At 43.9% G+C, this 16,287-nt stretch overlaps 1 protein-coding gene across 4 annotated transcripts in view; it reads right to left on the minus strand.

Annotated features, from left to right (window-relative positions):
- Window positions 1–16,287, minus strand: part of MEGF11 (multiple EGF like domains 11) — a 376,622-nt gene that overhangs the window by 99,664 nt on the left and 260,671 nt on the right. For all 4 annotated transcript variants that reach the window (XM_074966585.1, XM_074966582.1, XM_074966584.1 and 1 more), the window contains one exon: window positions 8,838–9,012. In XM_074966585.1, coding sequence (XP_074822686.1) covers window positions 8,838–9,012 — 175 coding nt within the window. The remainder of the gene's footprint in view (window positions 1–8,837; window positions 9,013–16,287) is intronic.

The following is a 16,287-nucleotide window of genomic DNA, read 5'->3' on the forward strand; positions in this document are numbered from 1 at the left end:
TACTGTTTTACATTCTGGGGCTGAGAAAAAAAAGCCTTCCTCTCTTGCAATTGGCCCTGATTAAACTGTGCCTGCCCAGCTTCCTGCTAAACCATTTTTTCCAATTCTGGAGGCTGCTGCTCTGGCAGTGCCATCCCACAGGGGACCAAGTTTTCAAAAAGGTGTTTACAATTTAACAAAAATAGAACACAGTTTGGGATGAATGTAATGCTTGTGAAAGGTGCCAAGATTGACAGGTCTAAGGGATGGAGTTCTCTATTTATTCACAGAAACACTACAGCCCTGGATTGGTATTATAAGATTGGTCACATGGCCCCATCATTGACCTTGACCTTGAGGGTGAAAGGGTGGTTCAGTCTGGCAGCAAGTTTGCCAATCAGTGCCAATAGAGATGGGATTAGTGATGTGGATACATGCCTACTGGGAGCTGGACTGAGACCACATTCATTTCATACAGGCCATTGAACAGCCAACAGAAGATAATTTTCAATCTGTACTGATTTAGCCCAGATTTGCACCAGTAGCCAAAGGATGAAAGGCTTATCTCCTGGACCATCCAGTCCCCTATGCCCACAAAAATGGCAAGGGCAGCTGTTTTGGACATGCAGATGCAGATCTTTTGTGCAAATAGACAGGTTAGCAAATTCAGAGAAAATTTTGCAGGGGTATCAAGGTGGGACCCAATGAGGACCGTCTGTTGGCCTCTGAGCATTTAGTGGGGGGACTCTCAGGGACAACAAGTCATTCACCTGGCTGAGTCCATTCTTGCACTGAAAAGCCAAGCCTTCTTAAAACCTTTGCCACATTAGGCATCCTTGCCAATAACCAAATGAGAGTGGCTACTCTACCTGGACATGAACAAAGACAGTTCCTGGAAATGGTTTCAGGATGTCTGCTTCTCAAAAGCAACTTGTGACAGGACGGTGGCCCTCCAACTGCTGGTCCTGGATGGTGAATGGTAAAAACCAACAAGGTGGAGATGCTGGAACTTATCAGGGTAGAAGGGTGCTGTAAAATATGGATCATGCCACAGAGGGCTCTCTTGGACACCAATGAATGGAGGCCTTCAGGCATGCAGTCCGACTGACAGAGAAACTTTCTGTACGACTTGGAAGTATCAATGACTAAAAACACTTTCTTTCACCGCTGTCTCACCAGAAAACTCAATCTCCCACATCCTGGATGAGGGTCAGGCTGGTGCAAGATGCAGTTGCCTGCCTCCTCCATGGTTTAGGTTGCCATGAGCTCAACAAATTTGTGCTCTAGTCCCTCCATCGGTTCCCAGTGCAGTTGTGCAATGAGTCTTGGGCATTGATCCTAATCTTCAAAGCAATTAACAGGTCTGGTTCCAGTTACATTACAGACTGCATCTCCATCTATGAACCACCAAGACAATAACAATTATCTGGGCAGTGAAGATCACTAAATCCAGAACCAAGTGTGTGGGAGCTGGGGATAAAGCATTCTCAGTGGAGTGGACCTGGCTGTGGAACGAACTTCCAGACACGGTCAGATTAATCCAGAGTGGACAATGTTAGCATCCTACCTCTCATTCAGGTCCATAACTTGGGCATCATCTTTGAGGTGGCCTTCTCTCTAGACCCACACATCCACAATGTGTCTAAATCTTGTACTTCTTTCAGTATACTATCTATATCCACACATCTAAAACTCTCATCCAGGTCTTTGCTACCATGCATTTCCACTAGTGCAACCTCCTTCTGGCCTTGATAAAAGCACCCTGGCTCCTCTAAAATCCATTCAAAACACTGCAGCCAAAAATCACCTGCCTGGCTCATTGCTTTGATCATGTCACTCCTTTGTTTGCATCACTCCATTGGCTCCCCCTCTTCCACCACCACAAACTGGTCTTCACTTTTATAGCCCTTCATGGTTTACCCCCGCCCCACATATGATCCCTGTCTCTTAACTTCCTGAGTCGCTGAGGTCGTGGAGATGGGTTCACATAGGCATTCCTTCACTGTGGCAAGATACCAAGCCATGGCTGACAACAATGACCAGAAAAAGAGGCAGAATATAGGAAAGGTCACAAAATGCCCCACTTTGTGGCCTCACTCCACCTCAGACAGTTAATCCCCCTAGGGACAGTTATATGACTACAGGGGAAGAAAACAAAAGGAGGGGCAATAAATGGCATGTTGAAAAACATCCAGGGAGGAGGAAGAGTCCAAAGGCTGATAGAATAAAGACAGGTTGCTTCCCTATCACGCTCCAGGTTCAGACTCTGGCCCACAAAGTCCTTTTTATTTTAGGGACCTTGATGCAGGGTGTTTTTTTGCTCTTGCAACTGATTATTGATTCAGCCACACCTTGCTAGCACCTGAGCAAAAAGCCACACGTGCAGCCTCTCTGTCGGCGGTTGCCACTACTACAAGCCATTCACCTTTATTCTGAAGCAATGGATTACAAATACACATGGGCAAGCAGAAAATACAACTTGTTTGTGCCGTTATGTAATCCGTGAAATAAGACTGGGCAAACTATTTTTGTTGCCTGTAATATTCCAGTTGATTCTACAATCACTGTGCCACAAAACTTTCCCCCTCCCCCCCACCAGCCAGTAAAATGTATATTGGTGATTAGTAACAAAAACACCATGATAGAAGAGTTGAATTTATTTTATACTTATAAATGAAAAGAGCTGTTCACAAAGGGGGGTAACCGATATGCTCGGTAAATCAAGGATAAAAGGAGAGAGGCTCTATTGAAGATTTTTTCCCCTCTTTTTTAAAAAAAATCTTTTGATGAGGTGCCCTGTTGCTCTGAGATGAGCTTCCACTGAAGTACTTTTAGAATTGCCTCAAAGAGAAACTGATCATTTAAATGAATTAAAGACCCCAAAACAGATCCACTATCTCAACCCCAGGATAATTTTCCATATCAAGAATTCTGTGAAGTTTATAAAATACCTTTACTACTGAATCAAGGGTTTATACGACCATGAAGAATCTCATTCATTTGCCAATATTGCTTCTGAAATGGTGAAGGATGGTACATTTGTAATAAAGATGAAAGCAAAAATGAGGAAGAATGTGATTCTTCTGATATATTTATATTTATCAATCATGAGTGTTTGAGAAAGCACTGGCCCTTTAAATTCCTCCTAATTTGCATGGGATTTCTACTCTGCTTGGTAAATTCAGCTGAAGAACACTAGGTTTCTGTAAGATGCTGCCTTCCTTCAAGGAAGAGGAAATTTTAAAGGGCCAGGACTGGAGAGTGGGTACCAGATGTTGTTCTGTTATGAGGGAGAAAAAGAATGAGGGAGATTTGGTGTAGGTTGAGATGGTTACATCACATAATGGAAGGTGACAAGACATGAACCAACATTCAGGATAGAAAGACATCACTTTCTGTACATGCATCTACACGGTCAAGGATGTTCTTATTTGACCCTCTCTACCATGCATCATTGCTAATTTAAGTTACATTCTGGAACAATGCATCTCTTCCCCCCAATTCTTTCCAGGAGGTTACTATCTTCGCTATTGTGGTCCCAAGATTCTTTGCCCTCAGGCCAAAGTGATGGGTGAATAAGGGCTGCAGATGAACGAATGGCTTTTCTCTCTTTTGTGTATTCCCTTCAAGGATCCGGGGACAGATGTTGTGTGCGCCAGAGTCCAGAGGGAACACTCAACAGACCACTTCAGTCTCCCTTTACAATGTGGAAAAAGGTAGTTGGTGATTTTATTCATTTTGGTGTGGGCTGTGTGGGCCTATTTGTTTCTTTTACAGGAGCTGAAGACTGGCCAGAGATTTTTGTTTGCGTTAACTGATGGATTTTTAGGTTTGTTCTGTATATTGTAGTAGATTTCTATTTAATTAGATTATACAGTGTCCACCCTGTTATTTATTGTGTGTTACAGAGGATAGATTCTACTCCAAACGTGTGCAGAAATGTATATGTAAACTCAAAGGCTGAATTTGTTTCTCAACGGTGGACCAAGTATTGCATTCAGAAACTACCACTTAACACACAATATTAAGGACTCAGACACACTTGGGCCCAAAGTCCTCAAAACTCGAAGTCCTTCTCCAGACAAAATCCCCGCTGAGCTCAATAGGAGTTACATACACATAAGGACTTAAAGATCAGGATAGAATCTAAGGACATCCCTTTATTAATATTTTTAAAATCCAGTTTTGATGGAGTAATAACAAAAGATTCAAATGACTATAGATGCATAATGCAAAGTCATAACTGGGCAAGCCTAAAGGATTCAGAGACATATTCCAAAAGAAAAATCATCTCTTATAAAGAGATCATTATTTTTATAGTTTCCATCCCTTTCCTTACCATATAATACAGGGATGGGTCTGAATGGGGACTACCAATATAGTCAAGAAAAAGAGAAGTCTCAGAATGAATTCTTTCATTTTGGTGATGAAGTGCTAGCTTTGCTTGCCAGCATGCAGGGTTCAATAAAAATAGACAGGTCTTCAAAAAACTGCAGCATAGATAGATGAAGCCTTTAAAGTAATATAAGTTCTGTCACCTAGATATGAAATATAGACTTGAGCACCCACCAAAGTAAAAGCTGACCAAACACTCCATCTACAAGTGTTAAAGTTTGCTGAAAGTGTCTTGGCCTGAGAAATGTTCTAATGCCATATCTCCTTACAACACCAGATAGCAAAAAAGAATCTGAAGGTAAATACATTTTTCAAAGGAAAAACAAAACACCCACAAAGGAACAAAGCCTTAAAGCCAAGTAAAATCTCAGTAGCTAGTTAACCATAGTTTCTCAGAGAGCTGCAATTAGTTGCAGAATGGAGAGTGTGAACTTTTCAGCCTGATTTCAGCAGCACATATAATGACTTGAGTAACTGGAAAGCTGATAGGTATGTGCTGAGGGTTGGTTTCAAGATTTCCTTGCCAGACAGAAGGTCAGGATTCCTGTGGTCTCCTGTCATATTTAATTCATATCCTCTGGCCTTCTTTGTCTCGTTTATTGAATTACAGGAATAAAATTGAGTGAACCAAAAACAAAAGAAGAAGGGTCAGGGCAAATCCTGACTTCACTTACACCCCATTAGCACCATTGCCTTGAGTGGGCTTGTAACAGGGTAAGTGAGGGCAGAATCTGGCCTTTAGACTTTTGGAAAACAGACAAAACGCTAAAAACTTGGGAAGGGAGGACACAGCGAGTCAGTGTAACCCTTGCTGCCACCTCCGTTATTACTCTCAAGTCATTTATCACGAGGAACACAGAGTGACTTTCTGTGGCAGGGGTGAGTGGGTGGAACTGCTACCATTAGAGAAGTTTCCTCCGCTTTAATCCCCAGTTTACAGTGGCCCTGTATGTGTTGATCAGATTCTTTCGGTGTCACAAGTGTGCATTCCCAAAATACAGGTCCGGTTGCAGGAGGGCTTTTCAAATCCCTGATTGGTGGTTAAGCAGCTCAGTAATCAGGGGCTGTCCTCATGCACGTTTATTAAAAACGCCACATACTAACTTCCCAGTGGGCTTGCTTGTCATTACAGTGCGCCATTGTCATCTTCACAGCACAGCTGCGCCCCTCAGATCCCCTGCACAGGAGAGGCTCAGCAGCTGCAGGACCTACTACAGCCCTGATGTTGCTGGAGCAGCTCTGCAGCCAGCGGGGAGAAGATTCTGTTCCCCTCAACTCCCATGGCCTCCCCCAATCACACAACCCACTTTCTGCTTGTACACTGGGTCCAAGGTCGGAACTGAAACGTATTAATAATCATTTGTCTCCCCTACCCAATGCCCCATTACCTCAAAACAGACAAAAACACTTCCATTTGTATTATAAAGAGGCCACCATCTGGGCCACCTCATCACATACACACGGAATCCTTCCGCCACCGTCTGGGCCACCTCACCACATACACACGGAATCCTTCCACCACCGTCTGGGCCACCTCACCACATACACACCACAACCGTCTGCCTGCTTCTTCTTCAGCATCAATGGCAGCTCTTCCTCCAGCCTAGTTACAATGTCCCTTCCCTCATGCTGGTGAAACAATGCTGCTCTGATTGTTTCCATTTCCCAGGTGCTGATGGTCACACGCAGTTGAACTGTTACAGGGAAAGAAAAAGTGCCAGTGTGTGGACTGTCCTCAGCTCAGACAAAGTTCCTATCTGCTGAAATTTGCTATCTGCCTTATACATTAGCAGATATGTAAAGATATAGATGTAGGCATGTCCTCGGTGGCTACATGCAATGTTTGGAACCACAGGTCGTCTGCAGGGCTAGAACCTGTAGACTTCAGCACTACAGCACAGACTACTACCTCTTGAGCTAACAGAATAACTCTGTCACCTTCAGAAGTAACTGGCTGTTATCTTCCATGCTAGCCATGAGACAGGGATGTGACACCTTACATGGGAGTTACATATTCATCTGAAGACTCTGTTGGCAGTGGGCTAGATTCTGTTCTCACTTCCACCAATGTAAATCTGAACTCTGTTACACTAGTGCAAATCCACCGTAAGCGAGGGAAGCAATTAACTCCAGTGAGTTATTCCTGGCAAGGTCAGGACTCAGTTAAACACAATTAGGAATATGGGAAAATTGCACAGATCAGTTAGGTTTTTCAGACATCCCTTTGGGCTGGTCTACACACAGTTTTTGTACCACTTCAACTATATTGTTAAAGTGGTCTAATCCCCTAGTGAGGACACAGTTTTACTTACTGTACATTTGCAGAAACAAGCTAGACCCATACAGGCCCCTTTAATACCAGCATTAGTCACTTTTTGGAGACATCTATGTGGAAATCTGGCAGCAGATTTTCACCCAAAATGCCATCAAGGAAAATAAAGATATAAAATGATCTGAAACCCCATCCAAGACATTTTAGCTGGCCAATATTTTGCTTTGGCATTTGAATTTTTAGAAGTGGCCCATCTAATAAAGATTTTCACAGCTATACTGTACGTTTTTATTTTAAAACTTAAAATCTGTTTAACTTCCAAAAATTTAGCAAACTACTCACACGCATTTCAACTTATTTCTACTTAAATACATTTAGCAAAGGTGACCAGATGCTTTGTGTTTTTAATGGCTTGTTCTACGTCCCAACAAAATTTCCCAGTTTTGGCTGCATTCGCAGATGACTCATTTTGAAACCCTGCCCAGCTGCCCTGACACAGACGAGGCATGGCACAGTTAAAAAAACAGACCATCTGTGCAAGAGAAGTGGGTAGAGGGAGTTCTTTGCCAGGAAAAGGTCCTGCCATTTCTTGGTCACTACACTTTCTAGCTATCCAACAAACTGAAATGTTCTGGGTCCAACCTATCTGCCTTTCCAGCTATTGTACATTAAACAGCTTCCTATCTTACATGAAACCTTTTACCTTACCCTGCTATAGCAGCTTCTGTTTAGATCCAACACTTTTGTATAATGTCTGATTTTTATCTCACATTAATTCTTTGCAATTACATGTCACAATTGCTGCCCTCTGGGCTACATCAACCAAGCTTCACGTTAGGGGAAAAAAGCACGAAACAATTCATTTATGCCAACGCCGACTAATTAGTTCTGTCCAGCTCCATACCAGTAGCACTCTATTGTCTGTGCTGCCATGTGCCAGACACCCACATTCAGAAACACTCCATTCACACCTAGGGCTGGTGGAGTCCAAGGGCAAAATTCTACTCTGACAGCTCCCCACTGCTCCAGCAAGAGACATGTGTACGTATCTGGAGCTGAATCTGGTCTCAACCCTGTCACTGAGATGAGATGCTTTGTGACTTGAGAGGGTTCTGGTCCCACTGCATCTACAGCACGACCTGCAGGCTGCTCCATGGAGGAGCATTAACATGTGCTCCACACCCAGAAGATGGAATGTGCCGCAAAGTGAGCTCAGCGGGGGAGAAGTGGTTCGAGATGAGGAGAAAAGGTGGCCGAGATTCTGCCGAATCTTCCTTGCAGCCTATATTCTATAGCATCTGAAAGAACTACTGTAACTCGATTCTTCTGGCATGCATATGAATGACAAATACACTTCAGAGGCAATAAATTAGCAATTTCAAGGCTTTACATCCCCTCATGGACTAATTGCCAGAGATTATAGTACATTATGAGAAGGCAATGATACTAATGCCTAAATATGCTTCAGTGACTATAGAGCTATCCTCAATAACCACACTGCTTAAATGTCTGTGCAAGAAGGATCTTCATTATGAAATTAAATATTATTTTGAAGCAAGGTTATAGGAATTTACTAGGCTTCATCTTTGCAGTAATGCAGTCTGGGAGCAATATATATTGCAATATATATTTTTACTAATAGGAAGAGTAAAGGGTCCCAAAATATTTGTATGTTGTAAATCTGAATGGTATTCCTGGCAAGAAAGAGGATCTTTATTTTACAGTTGCTATTAGCATGCTGTGGGCTTGATTCCTCCCTCTTTCTTATGCTGGTTTCACAGTGGTGGATTGACTCCTGATTTATTCCTATGTTAAGGAGTGGAGAATTAGGCTCCATGGGCTATATTTTTTTAAAATGCCCAAGCAAGTTAGTTGCCCAACAACCACTGACTCCCTATAGGATGTAAGCACTTACCTTCCTTAGGCACTTTTGAAAATCCTTACCCCACACATCTAAAAATATATATTTCATTGAGACAACTGCTAAAAAGCATACTGGGAGTCCAATCCTCAGGCTCAACTCAGAACCTGCAGTAGGGGACAAAGGAGGCTTAAGCCATCACTGCACTCCCCCCTTGCTGGGGACAGCAGCTGGGGATCATCAGAATAAAGGACCATGAGACTTAATTCCTCTTTCATTTTTTGCAGGCACCCCATGTTAAATACCCAGTTATTTTTGTCTCTCTCTCACCATAAATCCTGGAGCACAGGTGCATTTCCCTGTCACGCTACCACAATCTGCACCGTTCTGGCAAAGGCAGGTCAGCTGGCAGCCTTCACCATAGTATCCAGGAGGACAGGTGTCGTTGCAATAGAGTCCAGCAGAGCCAGCTTTACAGGTACATTCTCCAGAGAGTGGATGGCAGCTAATGAAGAAAGACAGGCGTTACGGAGAGGTACAGATGAATAAACAATCCTCGTTGTAAATAGCAACAAAACCTGAAAGTAGAAAATTCCAAGTCAAATATCTGCCAGAGTTAGATTATAAACTACAAAAAAGCTAAAATTTGCTCAGGGCAGCTATAAAAGGCAGGAAATGTCTGGCTGAAGGTGACACGACGCCAACCTGTCACAGGCATTCAGAAACCTGCAAAGAGCAGATGATTTCACACACCGTGGCATTTGCTCTTTTCCCCCCATTCAAATCAATGACAGGTTTCAGAGTAACAGCCGTGTTAGTCTGTATTTGTAAAAAGAAAAAAGAAAAGGAGTACTTGTGGCACCTTAGAGACTAACCAGTTTATTTGAGCATGAGCTTTCGTGAGCTACAGCTCACTTCATCGGATGCATAGCATATCGTGGAAACTGCAGAAGACATTATATACACACAGAGACCATGAAACAAAACTCCCTCCCACCCCACTGTCCTGCTGGTAACAGCTTATCTAAAGTGATCATCAGGGAGGGCCATTTCCAGCACAAATCCAGGTTTTCTCACCCTTCTCCCCCCCCGCCCCCCACAGACACACATACAAACTCACTCTCCTGCTGGTAATAGCCCATCCCTCTTTGAAACCTCTCTTTATAATGCGCATGATAATCAAGGTGGGTCATTTCCAGCACTAATCCAGGTTTTCTCACCACCACCACCCCCCCACACACCCCCCCCTCCAAAAACCACACACACAAACTCACTCTCCTGCTGGCAATAGCTCATCTTACAATGTGCACAGCAATAATCCAAGTTTAACCAGAACGTCTTGGGGGGGGGGGTTGTAGGAAAAAAACAAGGGGAGATAGGCTACCTTGCATAATGACTTAGCCACTCCCAGTCTCTATTCAAGCCCAAATTAATAGTATCCAATTTGCAAATGAATTCCAATTCAGCAGTTTCTCGCTGGAGTCTGGATTTGAAGTTTTTTTGCTTTAAGATAGCGACCCTCATGTCTGTGATTGCGTGACCAGAGAGATTGAAGTGTTCTCCGACTGGTTTATGAATGTTATAATTCTTAACATCTGATTTGTGTCCATTTATTCTTTTACGCAGAGACTGTCCAGTTTGACCAATGTACATGGCAGAGGGGCATTGCTGGCACATGATGGCATATATCACATTGGTGGATGTGCAGGTGAACGAGCCTCTGATAGTGTGGCTGATGTTGTTAGGCCCTGTGATGGTGTTCCCTGAATAGATATGTGGGCACAGTTGGCAACGGGCTTTGTTGCAAGGATAGGTTCCTGGGTTAGTGGTTCTGTTGTGTGGTATGTGGTTGTTGGTGAGTATTCGCTTCAGGTTGGGGGGCTGTCTGTAGGCAAGGACTGGCCTTTCTCCCAAGATTTGTGAGAGTGTTGGGTCATCCTTCAGGATAGGTTGTAGATCCTTAATAATGCGTTGGAGGGGTTTTAGTTGGGGGCTGAAGGTGACGGCTAGTGGCGTTCTGTTATTTTCTTTGTTAGGCCTGTCCTGTAGTAGGTGACTTCTGGGAACTCTTCTGGCTCTATCAATCTGTTTCTTCACTTCCGCAGGTGGGTATTGTAGTTATAAGAATGCTTGATAGAGATCTTGTAGGTGTTTGTCTCTGTCTGAGGGGTTGGAGCAAATGCGGTTGTATCGCAGAGCTTGGCTGTAGACGATGGATCGTGTGGTGTGGTCAGGGTGAAAGCTGGAGGCATGTAGGTAGGAATAGCGGTCAGTAGGTTTCCGGTATAGGGTGGTGTTGATGTGACCATCGTTTATTAGCACTGTAGTGTCCAGGAAGTGGATCTCATGTGTGGACTGGACCAGGCTGAGGTTGATGGTGGGATGGAAATTGTTGAAATCATGGTGGAATTCCTCAAGGGCTTCTTTTCCATGGGTCCAGATGATGAAGATGTCATCAATATAGCGCAAATTATTGATGACATCTTCATCATCTGGACCCATGGAATTCCACCATGATTTCAACAATTTCCATCCCACCATCAACCTCAGCCTGGTCCAGTCATTATGCAAGGTAGCCTATCTCCCCTTGTTTTTTTCCTACAAACCCCCCCCCCCCCCCCCAAGACGTTCTGGTTAAACTTGGATTATTGCTGTGCACATTGTAAGATGAGCTATTGCCAGCAGGAGAGTGAGTTTGTGTGTGTGGTTTTTGGAGGGGGGTGTGTGTGTGGGGGGGGGGGTGGTGGTGAGAAAACCTGGATTAGTGCTGGAAATGACCCACCTTGATTATCATGCGCATTATAAAGAGAGGTTTCAAAGAGGGATGGGCTATTACCAGCAGGAGAGTGAGTTTGTATGTGTGTCTGTGGGGGGGGGGGAAGGGTGAGAAAACCTGGATTTTTGCTGGAAATGGCCCTCCCTGATGATCACTTTAGATAAGCTGTTACCAGCAGGACAGTGGGGTGGGAGGAAGTTTTGTTTCATGGTCTCTGTGTGTATATATAAAAAGAAAAAAGAAAAGGAGTACTTGTGGCACCTTAGAGACTAACCAGTTTATTTGAGCATGAGCTTTCGTGAGCTACAGCTCACTTCATCGGATGCTCATGCTCAAATAAACTGGTTAGTCTCTAAGGTGCCACAAGTACTCCTTTTCTTTTTTCTTTTTACGAATACAGACTAACACGGCTGTTACTCTGAAACCTGTGTGTATATAATGTCTTCTGCAGTTTCCACGATATGCTATGCATCCGATGAAGTGAGCTGTAGCTCACGAAAGCTCATGCTCAAATAAACTGGTTAGTCTCTAAGGTGCCACAAGTACTCCTTTTCTTTTTTCTTTTTATTCAAATCAATGTGAGTTTTGGCACAGACATCAATGGGGGCCTTACATAAACGGCAGTATTTAGGCACAGTATGGTCAGTTTAGGATGGGCAGGGGCTCGGAACAATTTGAAGGTAACAAACTAGAGGAGGAGGAGATCACTGTGTAGTGATCAGAGAGAAAAGGAGCTCTGAACAGAATCCCTTCCAAGCCTCCTGGCACAGAGGTGAGTGACTACAGGACAGAATCTTTCAGAAAGAGCAGCTAAACCAGACAGAGGGAAAGTAGGTGGGGAAAACTTTTCTCTTGCAGAAAAGACCATGTCTGGAATCCTCAGCTACATCAAATGGGCTCAGCACAGCCACGGTCCTGAAGCTGTGCACAGGGCTGGAATCAACGGGAGTCCTGGGACAAATTCTCCGCTGTGCAGAGAGGCGAGCCAGGGCCTCTGTGAGTGTGACACAACAGAATTCTCTAGGGTACCTGAATGCTGAATAGTGAGTGTTTCCAATAGCCATGAAGGGCCATTTCTGGCAGCAGAAAGGGGCCAAAGTATAAATAAAAATCAAGCTGTAAGGGCCAGATTGTGCCTGGTCCTTGAGCAGATCCCCAGGTGGGTAGGGGACAAGCATCCTTCTTCCCTTTGTCCCTGCACCGCCTCCCCCGCTACCATGGAGCAGCCAGTGGGCACCTCCTTGTACTTCCCCACCACTTCCTCCTCTCTGTGCAGAAACTGCTCCTCCTCGCTCCCCCTGGGGCACTCGCCATGCAAAAGGGGCATGACCATCACCTTGCCTTTCCTCTACACTGACCAGTGAAGCCAACTGGATGCAGAGGGTGTTACAGGCTCCAGGGGATGAGCTTCTCCTGGGTGCTGCACTATGGGGAGAAGTGGGAGCTTCTTCTCGGAGAAGCACTATGCTCCTTCCGCCTCCGCACCATTAGACAATGGTGCCTTAATGGCACCTTCTGGCCCTAGGGTAGAGAGAAGAGGAATAACTTTGCAACAAGTGAGTATTTCCTCTCCTAGTCTCGAAGGTAAAATCTATAGAGAGAGAAAATCCTAGGAATCTTCTTCCTGGTTCCTACCAATCCAGGCTCTATTTATGGTTTATAGTTACTTGTTGGCATGGCTGGACTGAATGGGTTTCTTCGTAGCTATACCATTAATATCCTCTGTGTTCATTTTAAAGGTAACCTCATAAAGCCTGGCTTGTGAGCCTATTTTATGCTCTCATTGGTAGAAGAGATTAGTTACATATTGTTGTGACTAAGAATCACCACATTTTGCGACTGTCATATGTTTCATCATAAATAGTGTTTTACTGACTAATTAAAACAATTCATCAGCCTAATGAACCACCAGCCATGAAATTCTTCTGACAAAGCATCCCCCTGAAATGATGGTTGCTCACACAGCACCTCTTAACATTTAGATAAAAATAATAAAAGCTCATTTTTTCTCCCTGTGCATCTATTCATCATTATCTAATGGGAGCAGAAAGCCAAACATTAAAGGAATATTTCTGAAGAGGATTTTTTTTTCGTTTCTTTGGTTTTGTTTCTACTGCACGTATTGTAGGGTTTCACCAGTGCGGCATCTGTTGTCTAAATTAAATCTTTCAAAAATAATATATGATCACAGCAGTTTGAATCAGTCTATGACAATTCAATTGAAAATACTCTACCCCGTAAGCATTTCTGCTTGAAGGCTGGCTCTTTTATCAAATAGGACAGCTTTTTTGCATGGGATGCAGGCTATTTATTAAGGGCAAAATTAACCCTAACACCCACAACAAAGCTAGCGTAAACTGGCATTGTGCAGGGAGCTGCAAAAGAGTTGGGGGGATGGAATCTGCCCCCAGGCCCACTAGCAGGGGTGTGGAAGCACTGTCACCCTTCCATGGAGCCAATTCTATTTCCAGACTAGAAGAGGGCAACGATCTTGCACATGCAAGACAGAAGCTTGTGGCCTCTAGATTCATATAATTAGCCTTTTCTACCAAAGTCCCAGCATACTAGTGAAATTAGACTTTCTTTTCTTCAGGCCCGGCACTCGTACTGCTTAGGATTCTTCGAAAGGTATGGTCTGTATGTTCCATTAAAGAGTGCTGTTACCAGAGAACTAGGAAAATTCTCTAAATAAAACTCTGAGCTTTATGGTATCTTTTTTATATTCTGTGGAAGTAGAAACAGTAGGTCAACATCCCATAGAGATACAGTGCACTGAAACATAACACTAATCTTTGATAGCCAGGTTGTATTGATGGACAGACTTACTCATGGACTTAGATTGGCTTCTATGCCAGATGTCAGAAAACCTGAGTTCTCTTCCTGATTCTGCCACCATTATTACAAGACCTTGGTCAAGTCACTTACCCTCTCCCTGCATCTCAATTTTTCCACCTGTAAAATGGGATAATGATGCCCTTTGAGATTTAAAATTGATAGCACCATACAAGTATTGAGATATTATTACGGAGACTCTGGTACTTGTAAAAAATACCACTGCATTCTAATGTCAGTAGAGTTACATAAAAATCTAAATGAAACCCCTTGTCATGAAAACAGAGAGAAATTTAGGAATCTCCTTTTCTGTTTCTTCTTCTTTGTATCAGCATTCTGTACAAATCCAGTCAATGTGTAAACTTAACTATATATAGAATTTAGTGAATTTAATTCACCACATACAGTAGGTCAAGGTGATACAGTTTTAGATTTTAGACACTGGAAGGTATAAGTTTTAAAGTAAGGCACAGGTAATTCCACTAACAATCAGATAGATGTGCATAATTCTTCCCTCCCCATTTTGAAAATGCCCCCTTCAAGCCCATCTGTCTACATTACGCTCTGGCAGCCTGATGGATAACATGTAAAAGAAGTTTCTCCCTGCCAGCCAATAAGCTGAAATTAAGAAATACAAACAATACAGACAATCCAATGGGCTGGTAAGGGAACACAAGACCTGCAGACGAATCAGAGAAGGCAATCTCACTAACATCTGCTTTTCAATCTCTTGCAGCAAGGGGACGTTCATTTGCCCTCATGCTCTTGCAACACCTTGCCACGTGTGCTTCTACGTTAAACCGCGTCTTATCAAATAGGATTACTTAAAATGTACCCCCCATGTTCGGAAGAAGAGCTGTGGAAGAGATAGAATGAATGCCAACCGTGTCCCTGGCACGAGGCCCAAGTAGCCAGGCTGGGGGCATGGGAGAAATGGAAATGGGGAGTGGTCTCCCCTCAGACACAGTATAACAGTGGAGTTGCTCTGGGGCTGCTAGTGCAGACCGCAATTTAGAACAGTCTCCTCTGCTCCTGCACTCCCATGTAAAAGCTGTACATTTCCCCCACCCTGTTATTTTGCTATAGTTAACATCAGCTCGACTCCTATTAATTATTTGCTGCAATTTTCTACTGTTGGTGCCCTCCCCCTCCCAATTTCCCTTTAAGAAATATTTTTTAGGGTACATCCACACTGCAATCATGGGGTGCGACTGCAGCTCATGTAGACAAACCCCAACCAGTGTTAATCTAGCTAGCAGAGCAGTGAAGACACAGAAGCATTGGCTTCAGCATGGCTTAGCCACATGAGTAATGACTCAGGGTGCCAGGTGGGCTCGTACATGTGAGCTGAAGCACAAGGAGCCACAGTTCCCTTCTTGCTCTGCCTTTGCTGGTGGGGACAAACGTTTGCTGCTGGCCCATGCTAGCAGTAAATTGCCAACCCTCATCGCTGGCTCAGCTGCACTGGCCAGCTAGTTGGGAAGATGAAACCAAGATTTCGCCCATCTCCTGGGCATAAGGGAATAAGCCCTTTGTACTCTTGCACACCTGCTCTCAATGTCCAGGTAGACACTAGGCAGGAGTGGGGGTTCTTACACCTTTACATTCCTCTGCCTCCTTGGGTATACAGTTGAAATCACAATCGAGCCTTTTATACTTAGTGCTGGGATTGGCTGAAACCCTGTACGGAAGTTCTCAGAATGCCTTGGTGCAGGAATTATTGGGCCTTTGTTATGCAGGAGGCTAGACTAGATGATCATAAATGGTCCCCCCTCAGGCTTTATAATCTCCGATTCTGTGAAAAGCTGATCTTGTATTTCAAATCATGTTCTCCCTGCCTCCCCCGCAAAAAGCTACAGTTTAAGCTAGTTGTCCAAGGACTGAACTGAAAAGGACAAAACCACTGACAGAAAAAGAAGCCGGCCTCTCCCTCCATCCTATCCAGTGGTTAATAACATTATCCCAGATCGTTGAGGTCTCAAAACAAACTAGCCATCAGCTTTTAATGGCATTTTTGGAAAGCAGATGGCTGTCAGAAACTGAGTCATTTTGGAAGCCAGCAGCCCCAGGAGAGAGAAAATCTGGGTAAGGAATGCACTGCATGGGACCAAGTAGGAAGTCTGTACAAAGAGTTGTTCAAAATATGGAATGTCTTTGGAGAAGGTCATTTCC

The sequence above is a fragment of the Natator depressus genome, chromosome 10 (genome assembly GCF_965152275.1).
Source record: "Natator depressus isolate rNatDep1 chromosome 10, rNatDep2.hap1, whole genome shotgun sequence".
Classification (NCBI taxonomy): domain Eukaryota; kingdom Metazoa; phylum Chordata; order Testudines; family Cheloniidae; genus Natator; species Natator depressus.